General features: G+C 35.1%; 2 protein-coding genes across 11 annotated transcripts; both read right to left on the minus strand.

The window, feature by feature from the left end:
- Window positions 1-1901: 1901 nt before the first annotated feature.
- LOC141613559 (protein NEGATIVE GRAVITROPIC RESPONSE OF ROOTS-like) lies at window positions 1902-6643 on the minus strand. 4 transcript variants are annotated; one of them, XM_074432307.1, is made up of 7 exons: window positions 6557-6642; window positions 5895-5984; window positions 5698-5770; window positions 3020-3576; window positions 2698-2872; window positions 2522-2578; window positions 1902-2243 (listed from the first exon to the last, which is right to left on the minus strand). In XM_074432307.1, the coding sequence occupies exons 2-6, from the start codon at window positions 5898-5900 to the stop codon at window positions 2559-2561; spliced, it is 831 nt and encodes a 276-aa protein (XP_074288408.1). In that variant the 5' UTR covers window positions 5901-5984; window positions 6557-6642; the 3' UTR covers window positions 1902-2243; window positions 2522-2558. The 4 variants fall into 4 exon arrangements, with proteins under 4 accessions (XP_074288408.1, XP_074288403.1, XP_074288397.1 ...); XM_074432302.1 differs by having other exon boundaries at window positions 5895-6424; XM_074432296.1 differs by lacking the exon at window positions 6557-6642 and adding an exon at window positions 6320-6418.
- On the minus strand, window positions 6466-19007 carry LOC141613576 (putative nucleoside diphosphate kinase 5). Of its 7 annotated transcripts, XR_012529259.1 has the most exons (8): window positions 18798-19007; window positions 17395-17619; window positions 15544-15651; window positions 15246-15340; window positions 14868-14901; window positions 10216-10270; window positions 9382-9481; window positions 6466-6643 (listed from the first exon to the last, which is right to left on the minus strand). XR_012529259.1 is itself a non-coding variant. In XM_074432320.1 (7 exons), the coding sequence occupies exons 1-5, from the start codon at window positions 18860-18862 to the stop codon at window positions 14870-14872; spliced, it is 525 nt and encodes a 174-aa protein (XP_074288421.1). In that variant the 5' UTR covers window positions 18863-19007; the 3' UTR covers window positions 6466-6643; window positions 10216-10260; window positions 14868-14869. The 7 variants fall into 7 exon arrangements, 5 of the variants coding, with proteins under 5 accessions (XP_074288421.1, XP_074288416.1, XP_074288432.1 ...); XR_012529258.1 differs by lacking the exon at window positions 9382-9481; XM_074432320.1 differs by lacking the exon at window positions 9382-9481 and having other exon boundaries at window positions 10216-10260.
- Window positions 19008-20123: the final 1116 nt, after the last annotated feature.

Below are 20123 nucleotides of genomic sequence, written 5' to 3' on the forward strand. Positions count from 1 at the left end.
CTTGTGTAAGCCTTTTTTTTTACTCACATAGCTATAGCTAAAATGAGAGGGGATCCTCTCCCTTTCCTATTCTCTCCATTTCCTTCCATTTCCTCTAATAGAACAATATTTAATCATTATCCACTCTCAACCTTTTCATTCAACTGACCGTTAGATCGTTTTGAGACGGAATCTAAACCATTAATAGGAAATGGAAGGAAATGGAGAGAGGAATAAATGGAGAGAAACTCAATTGAGCTAAAATGTACTCCCTCCATTCAACCCCACTTTGCATGTTTCTTATTTGCACACTATTCACAAGCGGACATTCAACTTCAATTTTCTCTCGATACATAAGTTAAAATATATTCATGTGGGATCTTATTTGATTCGTCTTTAAGAGTACATTAAAAATATCCAACTTTTATAATTTTTGCAAATGCGTAGCTAAAGATATTTACCGCGTAAAAGTCGCGTTGACAAACGTGATAAAGCAAACATGTAAAGTGGAGTTGAATGGAGGGAGTACTTCGTAATTACTAAAAGATTCGTTTTACGATAAATTTATGTAAAACTAAACCACCTTCTTACACATGTATTTCGGATAATATAAGATATATATACAAACATAAGATTGATGTAGGAGAATTTGTGATTTTTTTTCTTTTTTTTTTTTTCTTTTTTTTTTTCTTTTTTTTTTTTTTTTGTGACGAGGAAACCTGACGCCGCTATCTTCGGTGTGCACTGGGTAAACCTTCGGGTATACGAGATAGCCTGCAAACCCCGTAAACCGGGTAAGCCCCCTGAGAGTGACAGACTCAAAGCACAAATTCAATATCCGTTTATAGTTATAGACCGGCCAAATATCCACCCACTTTAAGCAAAACGGGCCAAATGTCACCACCTCAACGCCAAATGTCACCAATGCCATTTCCTAACTACAACAGGTAGTTTATCACATGGAAACGGAAATGGTAATGGTGACTTTTGGCATTAAGGTGGTGACATGGTCGTTTTGCTTAAAGTGAGTGGATATTTGACCCGTCTATAGCTATAAACGGATATCCCCGTCTATAATGAGAAGCTTTGGACTCAAAGTCCATTAGCATAAACTCAGGCTATAAATACTCACGAATTCTCCGCAAGATTGCTCTAGGAGGCTTGAACTTTGGTCTTTGAGAAATTTCATCCAAATTTTAACTACTAGACTCCTCTTTCAAAATTTTACAATTGCTTATTGTACCCTGAAGAGATTCTATATACGGAGTACCAAATAACAGTAAATAACCTATACAACCAGTTGTATTGGTTGTATAGAAAAGAATCCGAGCTTTAGAATTATTTAGTTGAGTTTAGACCTATAGATTACGAGCTTTGTTTAAAAGAATCCGAGTTTCATTATAAAAATATTGAACTTAAAAAATTATAATGAAACTCAAAAACAATATATAGGAGCTCAACTAAATTTTAATTTTTGACATCAAAAAATTAAAATATAAATAAAAAATTATAAAAGTTCGACAAAAATACACATAAGCTCGACAAGATTGATTATGATTGTACAATGCTCTTGTACAACCAGTTGTATAATAGTATTTGTGACCAAATAACCATAACCGTATTTTTTTAAAAAAATTCTTGTTTAAGATGGTAAAATGGAATCAAATAGATAATTAGATATCACATAACAAGGATAATTGTCTAGGTAATACCAAAAAGCTTGTGAGCTTTTCATTAAAATGAGATGAGTTAGCCAAGCTGTGTGCACCCTCATGGCCACATATAGCTATAATCTACTTATGTAAAGAGAGCGATCTTACACGAAATTTGCGTGATACATCGTAGTATTATGTAAATAGAGCGATCTTACAAGAAATTTGCGTTATATACCTTATTCGAAAATCTATGTAAATGCTCGGGAATTAACAACTGCACGATCTAAAATCTTTTTGCTATCATATAATCCACATGGTAGGTGTTTACAGATTACATACGCAACAGAACGTAAAAAAGAAAGAAAAACAGAAAGTTACGTAGTAAAGAGTACATACATAACATGAGTTGATCTGTGTATCACCAGATGCAACCATGAAAAAAGGGGTAAATTTCCCCGTTTCACAAAAGAAATACATATAGCTATAACCCCTTGTACTTTTGAAGCATAATCTGATTTTTTTCGTTTTATTTTCAGCTTACAGGAACTCAATCTTCTTGATGAATCCAAGTTATTGAGTCAAAAACGCATATGCATACGTATACCCAATCTGCAGAAATAAGAGTTGCAGCAAGTTAGACACGAATCAAAAGTCATCTAAACTGAAGACATTAACTGGCATAGTATTAATCTCGGTTTCGTATGTCATGGCAACATTTTGTTTGATGCTGTAAATATCCTCTCAAAAATGTAGTTAAGCTTTGGGTTACTAAACGATCGCACATCAGTGCACCGTGCACAACCTTAACTTAAAGCCATGCTACTTGGTGTACCCGTTTACAGTTTATTGTTAAGCTTTGGGTTAAAGCTTGAGAAGAAACTATTTACCTTGTATTAAAAATTTGTAGGAAGTGTTGATGCGATGTTAAATATCTAGAACAATAACTGCAAACAACAAAATAAAAAACACAAATTAATCTCATGATAATCACATAGATCTGGCTTTTGTGCAGTAACTTTTTTCCTCGCAAATAAGCATGATACTAGATATGCATTGGACTTACATTCTGAATCCGTCTTGTCCCATTTACATGACTCACTTGCTCTTGGTCTCTCCTCCGATTCCTCTTCGTTATCTCTCTTTTCTGAATCATGTTTGTCTCCAAGATATCTCTTCACTGTTGATGTGCGAGAAGGGGTTTTTGGGTACATCTTCTTATGAAGGATAGTCCGTAACAGCTGTATTCAAACAAGACATAATGCACCAACTCGGCAAGTTTGTAAACAAGACAGAAACTTATATACAGTACATTTTCTGATTTATGTAAAACACAGAGCGACTAATAATTAAGTAAAACGCAAAGTAACAGAGTTAGAAATTTATACCTTCTCCATTCTGGTTTCTTGGAGAGTATCTCTCAAGCTAGGAGTTGGTGAAAACCCATTTGCACAAACAAACATCTTCTTGAGCAGGAAAGTGAGAGACTTCTTCCCAATCGCATTCTTAGTCTTCTCAGCACGAACTTCTTTGCATTTACCAATAATTACACTTATAGTGCGCTCAATATCATCCTCCTTATTCTCCGGGTCCGTGCAAATCACAGCATTTGAGATCCTTCGGCTGACCTCCAAGCTTGAAGGGCAGTTGAGGAATCTATCCAAAGGAAGGTCTGCGTTCTCCTCCTCTTGCTTGGCTGATTTTCGCTTCAAGAGCTTTGTTAATTCCTTTTGCAATTGTCCAACCTCTTCAGGGGTGAATTCTGACAAGTCTGGAGATGAAGCCGTGGTCGGACCCTGTTCTTGTTCTTGTTCATAGCTGGCTGTATGGATCTCAGATCTAACGGCTTGATCTTTGAGATTATTGTTCCCAAATGTTCCAATCGTTAGTAGTCCTTGAGGCCAGTCATTGAACTCTTCTCTCTGAGGAGCTTGCTTTGATAAATCTGCACAGAGATAAAACAAACAAAAGAGGAGTAACAATTTTTTTTTTTTTTTAAATGCAGATCGATCTCAACAACTTATTAAAGAGGCTATTGAATGCTTAAGTCCAGAATGTCAAGAGACACCAGTATAACTATAGATGCACCAGCACCCTAGATATCACCAAAATGGAGACGGACACGAAACGGACACGTGACACGACATTCCATGAAATTTATGACATGGGACATGTTATTTAAATTTAATAAAATATATATTTTATAGTTATAATTTATAAACGTACGATTTTATTTTCGTAAAAGTTTGATATTAAATTTGAATTAGTGAAGGTAAAAAACTTGACCTAGACTATAACCCATTCTCATTTCCCACCCAAACCCATATTCTAATCAATCTCTTTCGACATCTCAATCTTCGTCTAAAGAACATCATTCACCCCAATTCAACTCATTTCTCCACCATAAAACAACGCACACTAATCATCTTAAATTCAAGGTGGGTCTAAAATGTGTCCAAATACCACGGACACATGTCCGAGACGTATCCAAATACCACGGACACGTGTCTTACACATGCCCTAATAAATGAAGAAAGTTAGACACGGCTTTATAGGTGTCCGACACGTTTAGGCGTGTGTCCTATGAGTGACGGTGTCGGACACGAGACGACTAGTTAAGAACAATGTCCGTGCTACCTAGCCAACACCACACAGCTTGATAAATAATCAAATTTCAGACGCTGTGGTAAAAAGATTTAGACAGGGCAAGGCAAGGATAGGAGTCAATTTACAAAAAAAAAAAAAAATTACTATGCTATTGACGACTGACGAGAGCGTAGAGGGACCCTATGCCTATGTAAATTTATTTCTAATACAGAGTAATTTATTATAGTTTCAGAGGATGATTAAATAAATAGATATAAGAAACCGTGCTTATTGTGCGAATATTGATGTTCAAGTATGACTAGAGATTACTGAAACTATGAAGACGTGATACAACAGACAAAAAAAGTTAATCTTTGGTTAATGGGGAATTGGGGATGAACTTGCAAATCGAGGATTATGCACGAGAACCAATCAACACCGATTTAAGAAGAGTACTATGAGATGAGAGCACTCAATCTCATACCGAATATAGATGTAAAATATGTACACCATTTCATCGGGTAGTCAATGGTGTAGACAATTGATAATTGCGGTCCAATTTTCCTGGGAGATCCACCGTAATAAACAATGCCTTGGACTAAACTATGTTTCAGGAAGAGTTATATATATGAACATAAAATAAACATCCAACACAAATTCGTGCAGGGGACAGTTAACCTACATAACCAAGCAAGAATGTTGGCTTGCCTGTAGCTAGAAGAAGAAAGGCACTTGTTTTCCAAACACGGCCAACATATTTTTTAAAAATCCTAGAAGAAAATCACGTATTTATGGCGACCAGATTAAACAGGAGGAGTCCTTACAGACAGAAGGGTAGCTTATAGTCAGACAAACAACGAATCCCCAGATAAGCAGCCGCTAAATTATTTACCTATTATTATTATAATTGTTTTGGTGATTTAAATGGAGGCTTAAGGTTTTACAAGTAGTATGAAAAGCTGTCCGTCCTCTAGCACAAACAGTGTGTAGTTTATTCGTCTCCTATTGTATGAAGTCTTGCTTTAAGGGTTAAACAACACATCACGGATTATGTTATATGCATGGATCTGAATACTTAATACGAGTACCTTATTTCATCTTCCAGACCTCCAAATATAATATCTTCCACAATCTAACATGCTGAATCCAAAAGCATGAGTTTCTAAACACACATACTCGTGTAAGGCAGTTTTACAAAGTTTTCGTAGTGATAGTTGGGTAAATAACACGCGGTATCCTCTCATCCATCCTATCCTTATTACCAAATTAGATTGATATATTAGCTCACATAGCTAAAGCGGACTTGAAGTTAAAAAAAAAAAAAAAAAAATGCGCCATGAAGCTCTAAAAATTAATGCATTTCTCATGCGATACGGGTTTCATCAGGAGTAGGGTTTTCATGGTTGTATGGACCTGAGAAGTTGCATGATAAGTTGTTAAGAGAAAAATAAGTTGGTGTAAGAGAATGAGAGAGTCATACTATTAAGTGGAGGTGTACTTTGTTTCTGGTTCCCTGGTTTTCCATTGATCTTGTTCTGCATCCAGTTGAAAAACTACAAGAACAATAATGATAACAGCAACCAAATAAAGCTCAGTTAACAAACAACACCGAATTATAATTTATTTAATTTCTATAGCAAAATATTACGAATGCTGAAACATTTGTCCTTCTCTAACCTTCATTGCTGTGGAAGCGAGATTCAGTAAAGCAAAACTAGGACTGCTATTTTTTAACAAAGGAGGAGAAACCCTTCACTAAACAAGATCCTGGAAGTCAATAAGAATCAAGCTGTGAAAGAATGAATAAGAATAAGTAAAACTAGGAGCTCTCTAATGGCTCAAGTTCCTAAATAGGGCTCTTGCTTCTCTCTCCTTCTTTCTCTCTTTCACATCGACTCAAATCTTTTTTTCAATGTTCTCTTAACCCTGTTTTCACATCACCTATTATACTCCCCCTCCCATACCTCTCTCCAACTAACATGCTTGTCTAAACTAAGGAACATTCTATTATAATATTGTCGATTAGCAAAATGTGAATCTTTAAAATATTATTATGTGATTGTGAGCATTTGTCGTAGGCATGCTTCCCTAAGAAAACTTACTTAGCCGCGTGTCTTAACACAGCTCCTTAGATAATTGGGATTCCTTATCCCGAAAAAACCTTGCTTTCAGCAAAAATGTTCAAATGCAATCCCCATAAATCATACCTTACAAAGATAAATATCATGCAAAATATCACTAAGAAAGCTTTCAAAGACGGATAATTTCATTCATATCTATAAATTGTTATCTTGAAGTTTCAGATTACAGTGATCGACAGATTGTAAACGACGTCAAACCTCTCCACAGATTACTTTGAACTAACTAGAATGCACTTTTCAGTAACGCTGATCAATGATGCTCTCCTTGCAGAACAATTCCACCACCTGTAATCACATGCAACATACGGAGCAGCATTTCAGTTTTACAAAGAACACGGAAATATAAGTGATCAAGATAAAGATAAATGCAAACAGTTTTTAGATATACAGAAAAGGAAAAAAAGGAACAGTCTAAAGAACTTTAAATGACAGCAATCCTTTCACAAAAATTTCGTGATGCAACTTCCAGATGATGGTACACTGTGAGATGGTAATTCAGATAATTATTGACAGTATTAGAGGATGGATTATATCCGGTGCAAAAATTACTAGTTCTTAGACAAGCATATGCAATTGGAAATCCCAGAGTTCGTCTTTGAAAAATGAAGTGAGATGCACCGATACAGAATCCAGAAAGTTTATAGGGCATTTGCAAAATTGCAAGCAGTAAACCTGTATTGTCATCATATGAACAAGGAAAGTGAAATTCTATAATCCTGCCATGCAAAGTGTACGAGGAAGCAAGGCATGCATGTTGCTAAAACGTATGCCTGAAGGTATACAACATATTATATTCTTAATTTCACTCTACTAATGTCTCTTACTAAAGTAAGAGTATATCGGGCTATCAGCTATACATGTATTGGCCACTAGCAATTTAAAATTCTCATATTTATGAACTACTATAATAATTCAATTTGTGCCCTAAAAATGAACTCAATATAAGGGAAAGATTGATGAATTTTTTTTCTAAACTGGTCGAAAATTGGGTAAAAAATTTGGCAGCGTCATTTTAATTTGTAGTGAGATGATATAAAATAGACAAATAAGCAAAAATAATTCAAATTCATAATAGCAATTAATGTACTTAGTACTTAAGAAAACAATAATAAAAGAGATTTAGGTTTCACAAATTTCAATAAATCTACTGCAACAAGGGTTTAAGCTTCCACAAAAAGCACAGCAGTCAAAGAAAATGCACCCTAAAAATTTATTGAAACCAGAGAGAGCAAGCAAAAGAATGACACAATAAGCGACATAGAATATACTTCCTCCATTCAACTCCACTCTACCATATTAGTTTTTGCACACTATTCACAAATAAACCTTCAATTGTAATTTTCTCTCAATACATAAGTGAAAATATATTCAAGTGGGATCTTATTTGATTCGTCTTTACGAGTACATTAAAAATATCTAACTTTTATAATTTTTGCAAATACGTAGCTAACGATATTTACCACGTAAAACACGCGTTGGCAAACGTGAAAAAGCAAAGTGGTAGAGTGGAGTTGAATGGAGGAAGTATTTTTCTTGACATTGTAGTCTATTGTCTCGTGAGATCAGCGGAATTCAGAAAATTTTCATTTGAACGGGGACAAATAAACAAGATAAAACACTATGCCTTCCGGAAGGTGAGCAAAGTACCTATGCACGCACTTCACACAATACAAGCTCAGCCAAGCAATGTTCGGTCTTTGGCGTATGATCAGAACTACAATATGTTGCAAGGGTATTTAAGAGTGCATCCATTTATGTTTTTTTCTTGGTTTTTTTTTTCAATCACTCTATATAACTACCAAGAAAATCACCATGCCAAACTGAGAACAACAGGTTGAAACCCCTAGATGATATACTCATATGGTATTTTCAAGTAGGACACCACAGTGTGATTCATACCACCCTCTCACACGCCTAATGTAACTTCCACATAAAAAAGAATGATTAGGTTACTAGGTGGGTGACCGTTAAACTCAATATCACGAGATGATTGCTTTCAGATTCAGTTTTGCGTTATTTTAAGAAGGCCTGAATTAACCATTGATCCAGAAGGCAAGTATAAAAACAAACTAAAATACATTCGACAATACAGTAAGCAATCTTGGTGGCAGACTTTGGTTTAATTTGGGCAAGGGGTCGACCCTTTAAGTCCACTACATCTCTTATTTGTCGCACTCTATCATTTGCTCAAAAATATCAAATCTTTGATGTTAATTTGGTTGAAAAGCACTAAATCTACATCAATGAAGTTTCCTTAACACTCCCTCTCATGCAAAAGCTATTTGGACTTCAAGCATGGATCAAATTCACAAGCCCCAATATCCTGTGCACAGTGCACTAATGTTACATTATTTGGACTAGACTTTAAATCTACAGCTAAGATACTCTAGCTTAATGTAACTAATATGTCATGTGAAACTCGATCAAAAAGATATGTGGTGGAGGAGATTGTAGAAATTCAGCCCTCCTAATAGTATCCAAAATTGAATAACTAAAATAGAACTAGCAAAATTCGGAACAACTTAATCCTTTATTGAGCAAGCAGACGCAAATATTTAAGTTAACGCTGCCATATTGTGCGACTCCGGATTAGAAAGACCGGCTATCACGTCTTAGTTTTCAGTTTCTCCTACTCGAGATTATACTCTTTTAATAAATGTTTTCTAAGGTGAAAGATATAGAACTCTTTAAACCAAACGTAAACTACCTACAAGAACAGATGAATTATAAATATTAAACCCGTTATTTACTAGATGTTAAAACAAAACGGAATATTTAGAGAAAATAAGTAACATGAGGCGCAAAATGTAAGTTGAGATAACAGGTTGAAACCCCCTAGATCACAATTCACAAATAACCATAGAAAAACAAAATATTTTAGTTAGAAACTTCATGCTTTCAGCAGAAAAGAGAAGTACAATCTTTACTATTGGCGAAGGTAGAAGATCAATAAGTCAAGCCATACATGCACAAATTTAGCAGGAATAAAACTAGAAATATGGCTATACAGAGATGCACTCAACTAGATAATCTGATTGGCAGACACATATCACAGCTGCCTGGACCACCTAAAGCAACTCCATGGTATCCTTCTAAAGTTTTGCCAAGATGAAATCATGAAAACTGAAAAGGATAATCATTTTAAAATGAAGAATGAAATTGTTTTGAAGATTGCCACGTATGTACCTCTACATTAATTATGTTGAAACACCACATTAAGCTATGTGTAAGACATTCTGTGGCTAACAGAATACTTGAGAACAGTGCTTAATCACAGATAATGAGCACATAACCAATCAAGTTTAGCTTAAAGTCCTAAATATTTCATAATCAAATCATGAAATCATTTCACTAATTTGGCTTCCGTCTTTCCTGGACACTTCCCTTCAAATTTCAGAAAACTCCACCTCGAGATGCAAGAGATAGAAGTTGCAAGAAAATAGTAGAAAATCCAAAAGAAATTCTTTTACACCCACCAAGAATGCAATATGTAGGAACTTTTTTAGGTAACTGGGAAATCTTGCATGTGGCAACGGCAGCTATTGGATGAAAATATATTATGTTATTAGGTATTGGGGGATCCGCCATAACCTAAAATGGCAAGTATGAGCTAGTCTATCCAAAAATGGAAATTCCACTTGACCAAAAGCCAATGATGTGGACCTCAATCCTCCAAGTCAGTGGCCGTAATTATTAAGGCTTTGACTGTCTCGCCCTCTCCCATTGGATCTTTCACAGTAAAAAAAAAAAAAATATATACTTTACTACACAAGTAGTAGCACAGATGTTAAGTGGCTAGCATGTAGACAAAAGTTGAAATCCTAAAAAGTAGTAAAATGGAGAATTTGGGTGGTCACCTTGTTTAGCACTTGATGATCATAGCCCGACTTTGGTGGGATAAGCTGTTCCTTCCTTATATTAGTATTGAGAACCAAGAAGATATTAAGCAATCCCATAGTTACAAGTTAATTTCAATAGCATAATCTGTATTATTAATCTAATTACTTTTTTTTAGTTAGAATTTTTTAATTAAAAATAGAGGTTCATTTCTATATAAAGGTAATAACGGGCTAAGCAAGCTTGGCTTTGCTCGGTTTGAGCTTAAGGAGTAAGCCGAGCTCACCCAAGCTTTGAAAAAATTTAGCTCATCGTCAAGCTAGCCAATTTAACCCAAGCTCAAACCAAATTCGAGTTTAACTTGAACCTATATATTATTAAATTTTTGTTTTTTTTTTTCCTTCGATATATTTTAAGAATTTGAGATTCGAAGGTTATATATAAAAATATACAAATCTATGAGAACATTTGATATGATGAAACAAATGTACAATCATGATATATGATGTTATAAATTAAGAGCGAGATATTATCCAATCACACAAGCCCGAGCTCCTCACGAGCTTTTCAAGCCGAGCCAACATTAACGCGACTTGAGTTAGTAAGTTCTCAAGCCACCCTAACTCGAGTTGAGCTCACACACACCGAGCTTTGACCAAGCTACGCTCGGGCTGCTCGCTAACTGTCTCGTTTCATTATCACCTCTATCTTTACATAATGGTTCAAACTTGCTTACAAATGTTTTCTAAGGATCCATACATGATATTGTAAAGAAATGAAAAGATGATATGAAGAATTTATAATAATCCATCAATTATAACCTTTAAATGACATTTATAAGATAAATTATGACCTCTAAATGACATTAATAAGTAAATTGGACTATTAAAGAAATAAAATAGACCCTTCATTTATTTGAAAAAATGGTACGAATTCCAACTTGTTCTTCAACATGCCATCAACAACATCAGAGCCTTAATCTCAAAATGATTTGTTGTCATCCTTCAGAACCGGACATCGCACGCCTCAAAATGCGAAAATATAAAAAAGAACCGTCCCGGGTTTTCTTCAACATGCGATACTAGTAAAAATATGTATTAAGGGTGGGGACCGTGGGAGCATCTCAGCCAAGATGTTAAGTATATAAATGAAGAAAACATATGCCTCTTCGCGCAAAAGTTTGGGTTAAATTTATGAAAAAAGGTCTTCGCTATACTCATAAAGGGGAGAGAAAGTTCGCTTCATAAGCCGAAGAGGTTTCATCTAAAAAACAATTGGTGATAAGAGGAGTAACTCCTTAACTGATAAAAGTAGTGAATCCCCTCCTAATTTTGTCAATGTAGGTCACTCACATGCGGGTAAGCCATATAAGGAACTGATCTCAACATCCTCCCTCTTATGTGTGATCTCTTAAAAACCTCGGACTATGCCACAGAAGAGGTAAATAAAGTCTCACCCACCTTGCTCTGGTACCTTGTTAAATCAGCTCTGAGATCCTGTTGAACTTTTAGTAAGACCAAGTCAAAGTATCTATACTGTATTACTGTTGGACACCTTATTGATGTTTCTTTTTCATAGGGGTAAATCTTTTTCATATAGACAATACAACAACAACAACATCAGAGCCTTAATCCCAAAATGAAAACTGGCCCATTAAAAAGAGAATGTTAATTACTTAACTCATCTCCAAGGGTCCAATATTAAAACTCGTCATGTATTCCCTTGGAGAGAATAGTGAAGACAAATCCCCTTCTGTATAAAAGTAGGGGACTTTAATACTAGCCATTATAATTTGTGAATTAGAACTTAAAAATCGCAAGTATTGATGGATTACACGGTCTTTTCATGCAAATATATGCAATATTGGAAGGACAATTTCAACAAGAAAATGAGAGCCAATTAAACTGTTTTATGCTTAACAGACCCCCTCATACTAGGTTTAGTACACAATATACATGGACCACTATGCATTGAGCTATTATTTTACGTTGACGAGCTATAAGCCCTCAAATTTCACAGCTCATGCTTTGCATGTACGAATGTCATATAAATAAAAGATATCGACCAAAACTTGAAATAAAGGTCAAAATCCTTTGATGATTTAAGTCTAATTAATGTGTTACACTTTTCAATTACATATATATGTATTAGTGTACAAAGCATTTTTTTTTTATATTTAGTTTGAGCCAAATTATCAAACTCCTTGTACCTAGTTAGCTATTGAAAAGTGAAAACTATTCAACAAAATGAAAAATTACAAATACTCGCACTACATATTCTGATATAACTATAAACAATAAATTAATACTCACTGCATTCTTTATTTTATACCTAGAGGCTAGAGTATTTAACACTGATAACACTTATATCAATGTATTAGTGTACTGCACTCCTAAGGAGTAGTACTACACCTAGTAGTGGACCAATACTAGGAGTAACGAGTAATGAGTAGTAGTGATTAGTCTCACAATTATGTTTAAGAAAATTATAGAATAAGGCGGTCTCTATTACTAGTGAAATTTAGGATCACCTCACAATTTAAGACCATCTTATGCAATAACTACTATTGTATTTATACAAATACAAATTATAGAGTAAGATGGTCTTACGCTGTGAGACGGTCCATTCTTGTAAGAAAAGTATTCATTTAGTACTAATACAAGAGTGACGAGTCTTCTTTTCACAATGGAACCGTCTCACAATGTGAAACCGTCTCACGTGATAACTCTTGTTATACTACTAAGGTTGGGGTAAATGAGCTTATATAGGGTTTCTTTTTCATAGGGGTACAACAACAACATCAGAGCCTTAATCCCAAAATGATTTGGGGTCGGCTGACATGAATCATCCTTTAGAACCGTCCATGGGTGAATGCACACCTCAAAAATGCGAAAAACAGAAAAGAAAAAGTGAAAAACAAAAGGGGAGTGAAACATAATACGAAAGCCAAGTAAACTTATAGGTTTTAAAATCGAAGTCCGGATTTCTTTTATAAAAACTTAGAATTTAAATCGAGAATAAAGATTAAAACGATTTTGAAAACCGAAATAAAACTTAAGGGTCCGGAATACCTTAAAAGTGAACCAAGTATTAATATATAAGAAAGTTGTTGGTAAAAAGGTGTAATAAATCCGAAAGAAACAAATAAATTTAAAAATTAAATAAAAAACATTAAATATATCAAAAAACGTCAAATACTAAAAATCCACATGTCAATTATTTTTTTGAACAAATTCCAAGATTTGTTATGTGAATTTAAATGAATAGGCGATTCATTACTTCTTAAACAGATTGATGATGGAGGTCAAGCATTAAAGCAGAGAGTATTTAAGTTGCATAATTTTCATCATCCTATACTCCGAGACTTCTATGTGGCAACAAGAGCAAATGAGCAATTAAATGTACACAGAAAACAGCAGATTAGTGTAGAAACAATCTACAACTCACAAGGCAAGAAACTAGGTGGGTGGAACCATTAAAGAAAAGAAAGCTGATGTAATCGCTTATGTCACATCAGAAGTAGAGTTACCCCTTTGGGCTATTGGAAGGATCAGAGACTCTAGGAGAAAAGGTTACATCAAGTAAAAAGAGCCAGTTTTGGTATAATTGCTCAAGAATACATAATAAAGTCAACGTCCAATATGGATTTCAAGAGAGTCAGTAGAAACATGGGAGAATGTTTAGGCATTACTTCTCCTGTCTGCCCCTTGGTTATGATCTCTAAAAAGAGGGTGCTAGAGAGTAAAGACCCTTATCACTCCCTGTGATTTAAGTGTTAAACTGCTGATTTGATCAACATGATAAGCAAGCTTTGAACCCTAACCTAATTAGGAAATGATGTAACCTAAAGATGCTAATATGATGTTTCCGTTGCCATGGGCATACTCGACTTCAAACCTCCAACCAACCACATTCAGAGTAGTATTGTCCTAGAGCAAGCATCCGCCTTCCCCTTCCTTCAGAAAAAAAAATCTAGAATGACTGCACCTTCTATAATAAGAATACGTCAATCCCCTACTGTGTTATACAGAACAGTCTGTACGAAGATTGTAAAACCTTTTCGGTGCTAAAAAAAGAGCAAAGAAACTGACAGTTCTACACCCCTTAACAAACATTTACTTATATAGGCCACACCCCTTAATTTTCAAGCAAAATACCATGAAGGGGATTCATGTAGACAGTCAACTAGCCAAGAGGTGTCTAGTCAGCTAATCCAATCCATCCACAAGTCCCAATTTCTGGGAAAAACATAAGCCGCTTGTATATATTATACGTCTAACCCCATCTCTGGAGAGGTGTGATATAATCCCTGTTTTTATAAGGTGTTTCCTGGTTTCTAAGTCAACATGCAATATATAAACTACTAGAATAAGCAGAAAGACAGGGAGAGATTAAAAAAATAAAAATCTAGGTCTCTTCAGATAACTAAAAACATACAAATCAGTCCTTATATACTCTACGCAAAACTTCAAGCAACTTGTTGAGATGTCCTAGCTGCTAGATTCAATACCTCAAATCAAAATCAAGAACTGGCAAAGTTTACTGGGGGGATCATAGAAAAGGTAGACCTAAGTATAATCTAGCACCAAGGAGATATTACATCACATTCCTATGAGCACATGGGGGATAAGCAGTATAGTAAACTGTAAAAGAACTGGTTTAAGTTCTTTACCTTCACAGCTCATCATGCCTTGTCTCATGTATATCTGTAATTTAGAAGAATAAATGAAAATAAAATAAGAAAGTCATTCACCATCAAGATATTAGTATATTACATAATTTAAAGCACGAACGACCCTCAACAATAACTAGCTTCTGGATCACAGAAATATCAGCCTCCGACCTATAGAGACACACGGTAAAATACGAAGTCATACCAAACAAAAACAACATCATCCCTAAAACCACCAGAAGGAATATAAGCAGAGGGTAACCAAGGCTTTCACCCTCATGCTATTTAGTATGGTTCTAGACTACATGACATAATAATCATGTGAACGTATCAACTGCCAACTTAAAATAGAATATATAATTGGGTAGAAATTTATACCAAAGAAAAATGATATCTCCCTAGTAGCTGATTGAACAGAATCTGAACCATGGACACAATTCCTTTGTGAGTTAGAGCCACACACCGCCCTAATGCTGAGGACAAAACAAAACAAAACCAAAATTGTAATGCAAATAAAACAACAGTAATGCCTTAGTCTAAATGAAAATAATAATAATAATAAAATAATTATGTAAATAACTACTCCGTATTATAAACTGCTATAAAAAGTACTGTACACAATTTGCTGTCTACACAAACGAATGTAACCTCTAGTCCTTAACATTCAAATAACAACCTTTTAGGATGAGTAACTCTAGCCTTCTCAGCATCAGTTGGTCCAATCAGCATACGCCAGTCAGCAACGGCATTGTCTTTCTCCAGAGCCATTACCAACACCGGGCCACTAAATATAGAGGGACAAACTGGTAAGAGAGAGGAGAAAGGGTGTACTGTTTACATTATATTACCTCTGTCAACGAGTATGTGCCAAAGCGATGAATATTCATAGCCACATTCATCCAATAACCACATTGTCCGTTTACCTATGTTATTTGGATTATTGGATACCTCGTTTTACGCAAAAATATCCAAATTTTTCATGAAAATAGCCGAGTCTCACACTTTAACACGCACCCATGTCGAATACTTCTAAATGAGTCTGAGTAACATAGCTCTATACATCTTTCATACAGAAAAAAATCTGCTGGCAGTATTAAGCTTTAAATGGCATGCCTATCATCAAACACTTCAACTTCCTTCTCAAGATCACTAGGAAGTAAAAGTAAACAAGAGAGCATCATGACACTTTGATCAAAAAGTTAAACAGCATTGTGGTTGGGATGGAGCATGACATGTGCCCAAAATACTCAAAAAGTATACAAAATTTGCCGCAAGACTAGGACGTCATTCTCACTCAATAGGTGAAAAATTATTGATATCCATAGTGCGATGGCTGAGTAGTGTGGCAAAGGCAAAGAGGTGGTGCATGCGTGGGTGATGGATGGGATGACAGTAAAGGTTCAAAATCTTGGCCGAGTTGTATCGTATCGGCCGAGTTGTATCGGATTTTCACTCTACCGATACGAGATATCACCCGAGAAATCACCGAGATTCACCGCGATCTGTCTGTGATGACCGATTATACCGATAACGCGACTACGACCGATACCGAGATTTAAAATCATACAAAATGGGGTGGCTGAACTGATATCTAGTGATATAATTTGGGGTAAAGGTGGACCAAAGCACTTCTACCCCACTTGCATTACCCAAAAACATGATCTAAACCAAGCGTAACTATGGAATGAGACAGATAATATACTAACTATATCCTTCGATTATAGAAGAAAGAAGAATTAAAGACAAATCAATGCTTTTTTTTTATGAAAGACAAAGTAATGCTCGGCGATGGATACAAAACCGTAAGAGGATTAGTAGAAATGAGCAGCTATCCCATCACAAAGAAACATGATGGGTAATTGAGCTCCAGTTTCATGATACCACTTAAAAGAATTAACAAGATGATATACCACAAAAGATTACTCTTCTAGGAACTTAGGTTAACATAACAGATTACCAGTTCCAAAACAATTATAAATTTGGAACTCGCTATTTGTTCTGACGGGAAGATAGGAAATGGAGGAGGGGGATGCGCAGGGATATAACTAACAAAGTTCTCTTATTGGATAAAAGCGTGGAGGGAAGGGGAGGTAGTAGTAGGGATCAATTTCACCTTTGTCACCAAATATCTCCACAGTTGGTGATAATAGGGGAAAAAATGGAACACTCCGTCCCTTCCCTAGCTCAACTCCTCACTCCCTTTTCCATCCTCTGCCCTTCAACTTAAGTATCCAAACACTCACTTAAAAGATACTAGTGTTAGACGCACAATCACAAAACCATTGTCCTGCTACCATGGGGCAGTCACAGTAACCCACCAAAATATAGTGGATGATCACACTTTTCTCTTTAAATGTTAAGTATATGAATAAAAAACAAGGTGCAGTTCATCAATAAGCAAACAACTCCCAAGGAAATGTACAACTCTCCGTAGAATCATGCGAATCCTAAAAAATAACCTATCTCCTAAAGAATTCATCTGAAAACAATAAGTTAAAAGTTGAACTGCTCAGCCATGCCCATATACCTCGTCATATACTTCACGAGATTAACGAAAAAGCTTTTGGAAGAATGCTCGGCGTAGAATCTTCCAGCAGTATCTTCATCAAGCTGGATCGTCAACTCCCTTGTAATGCTAAATCCAGAATCCAGAATTACTTTTTTGATTCTATCACTGTAGTTACCAGACAATCCATCTGGTTTTATCATAGCCAATGTTTTCTCTTTCTCAATTGCTCCGCAGCAAGAAAAACTGCAAGATTTTAAGTGTTAAATAATCAAGATTTCAAATCCTACATGATAGAGACTCTGAACCAATGCTAACTATGAAACCAAAGAAATCAAGATTCCCTAGGCCAGAAATTATGAAAATTCGATGAATAGGAGAGTCGCGTTCCTGGAGAAAGTATCACAAGTGTTCTATTTGGAGGGAATCCCGATAATCCAAACATGATGGAAATACAACAGTAAGTTTTTGTTAACTCCAGTTCTGAGATAACTTTGTTGCTATGAGCTAACTGGAACAATCTTGGTGTCGCAGTTCATGGAAACTTCATGCAAAATATGCTTCGGATAGACAGCTACTAGTTAAATAATGTACGCTAAGTAGAATAAGCAGAATACAATAATTTCTCAACTATGGCTTTCCATACTATAAATTTTCAGTTCTCTAGCCACAGTGCCACACTCGAGCACTCAAGCAGTCAAACAAAAGCTATTTCGCTTCCAACTCGTCAACAAAAAAACAATTCAAACTCCTCGGCCTCATTATTATTGTCACTTCTCCAACAAAACACCCAAGAACATACTATTTTTCAAAGAAGCTTACACCAAACATTTTTATTATGATCCGAACAGTTGTATCCTAGGATCTCGACTTACATCAAACACTCTTCGACATATTTGACTAACTCCAAATACAATTTACACACACACATAAACAACACGAACTCTAATTTACATCATTCCTGGTTTAAGGCCGTTCTAAATGTCACATTACAATGCATCAAAATACTAGTAACCAAATCAAAGATTCCTAGTGCCAAACAATTAAATAAGCTACAAGATATACTCATTTTCAGCAGAAATTTTAATACTAACACGATTAGGAAACAATTATTCATATAAACCTAAAATTACAACCTAGCAAAAAATCGACATCATTTCAGTGAATCAAGAAACAATAATTCAAGGATTTCTAGTGCCAGAAGAACAATTAAGCTACAATAAACGCTCATTTTCAGCAGTGTTATTAATTCTAACACAATTAAGCAACAATTATGCATATAAACCTAAATCAAAATCAATCGACATCAACATCCGAGTAAAAAAATAAAATAAAAATTACAAATTGAAGATAAAATAGAGCGAAAAGTAGTTAAATTTGAGTGAATAAACTCGTGAAAAGGAGAGAGAAAGAGAATAATATACCTGCAGGTATGAAAAACGGCGAAAAGGAGGAGGGAGGAGAGAGAAATGAGCATAATGGAAGCCATGGATGTGGCTTGAAGTACCAAATTAGAGAGAATTCGAGTGATATGAAAAGGTCAATTTCGTAGATGAAACGCCATTGAAATGAAGAGACCTTATTAGACTCTTTAAGAGTGCGAAGAGAGGTTTAAGGTAAGGCAAAGGCGCATATCGTCTATAGCTATAGACGGCACATATTCGTTTATCACATGGAAATTGTACCGATAACATTTGAGGGTGTTTGGTTCACCCAATATAGGTATGAGGTATGAGTTTGAAATAAACTAAACCCATACCATGTGTTTTTTGACGAAAATGAAGGTTTCATACTCATACCTCAAACCCATGTATAGGTTTCTCATACCATGGGAGGAGGTGGGTATGAGATTAATACCCATGGTATCAAATTAGAAATATTAAAAAGTGATAAAAACAATTGTAAAAAAATCTTTTTATATATTTATTTGATTAAATTTTATCTACATGATTTAATAGTATAAAAATTATTATTAAAAATATTGTATTTTGAAGATTTTTTTGCTTGATTGATTTCTAACCTCATACCCCTAAAATTAAACCAAACACAAGGTATGAGGTATCAAGTTCCAACCCGATACCACCCAGGTATGATTCCCGATTCTAAACTCATACCCACGCGTGAACTAAACACCCCCTTGGTCCGTTTTGCTTAAAGTGGGTGGATATTTGGCCCGTCTATAGCTATAGACGAATATGCGCCGTCTATAATGAGAATTTGTGTAAGGCAAGAGAGAAACTTTTTCCGACACTAGTTCTTAAAATCACAAATTATCGTTGTAGACGGATAATATCCGTCTCTTTGAATAGACCTCTCCTTAAAATACGTGAAATTGACCCGATTTGAATTTAATTTAATTTAACTTAAATATTAATTATGGACGTACAGTACAATTTAAGTTGATACGGACAATTTGATAGGTGTGGACTCGAAAATAACCATTTGTGACTTGGATTTTACATTTTATGCAGTAGGTGAATTATACATCTGATGTATTACCACTAATTTAATAGTTTCTGAGCATTTTAATAAAAATTTTGAGTTTTGTTTTAAAAATTACTCCCTCTAATTCACCATATTCTTCCCTATTTCCTAAAACGGTTATTCAGGTTTTCTTTCCCTTTTTATTTTTGGTAACTTTTACTCTTATTTTATTCATAGCTCTCTCCTATTATCACACCCCACCCAACTCTTTTAATCCTATTTTATTCCTTACTTTAATATTTGTGACCCACAATTCATTATTTAAC

The sequence above is a fragment of the Silene latifolia genome, chromosome 1, assembly GCF_048544455.1.
Source record: "Silene latifolia isolate original U9 population chromosome 1, ASM4854445v1, whole genome shotgun sequence".
NCBI classification, from domain to species: Eukaryota; Viridiplantae; Streptophyta; class Magnoliopsida; order Caryophyllales; family Caryophyllaceae; genus Silene; species Silene latifolia.

Bases quoted from the DNA above. Each gene is read 5' to 3' on its own strand.
- LOC141613559 (XM_074432307.1), bottom strand. The intron at 3,577-5,697 runs GTATGACTCTCT...ATCTCTGTGCAG, and splicing joins AAGTACACCTCCACTTAATA to ATTTATCAAAGCAAGCTCCT. The intron at 2,579-2,697 runs GTAAGTCCAATG...TGTTGTTTGCAG, and splicing joins GGACAAGACGGATTCAGAAT to TTATTGTTCTAGATATTTAA.
- LOC141613576 (XM_074432320.1), bottom strand. From the start codon at position 18,862: ATGGCTTCCATTATGCTCATTTCTCTCTCCTCCCTCCTCCTTTTCGCC. The intron at 15,652-17,394 runs GTATATGGGCAT...CTCTATATTTAG, and splicing joins CTCGTGAAGTATATGACGAG to TGGCCCGGTGTTGGTAATGG. The intron at 15,341-15,543 runs GTTGTTATTTGA...TTTTGTCCTCAG, and splicing joins AGAGTTACTCATCCTAAAAG to CATTAGGGCGGTGTGTGGCT.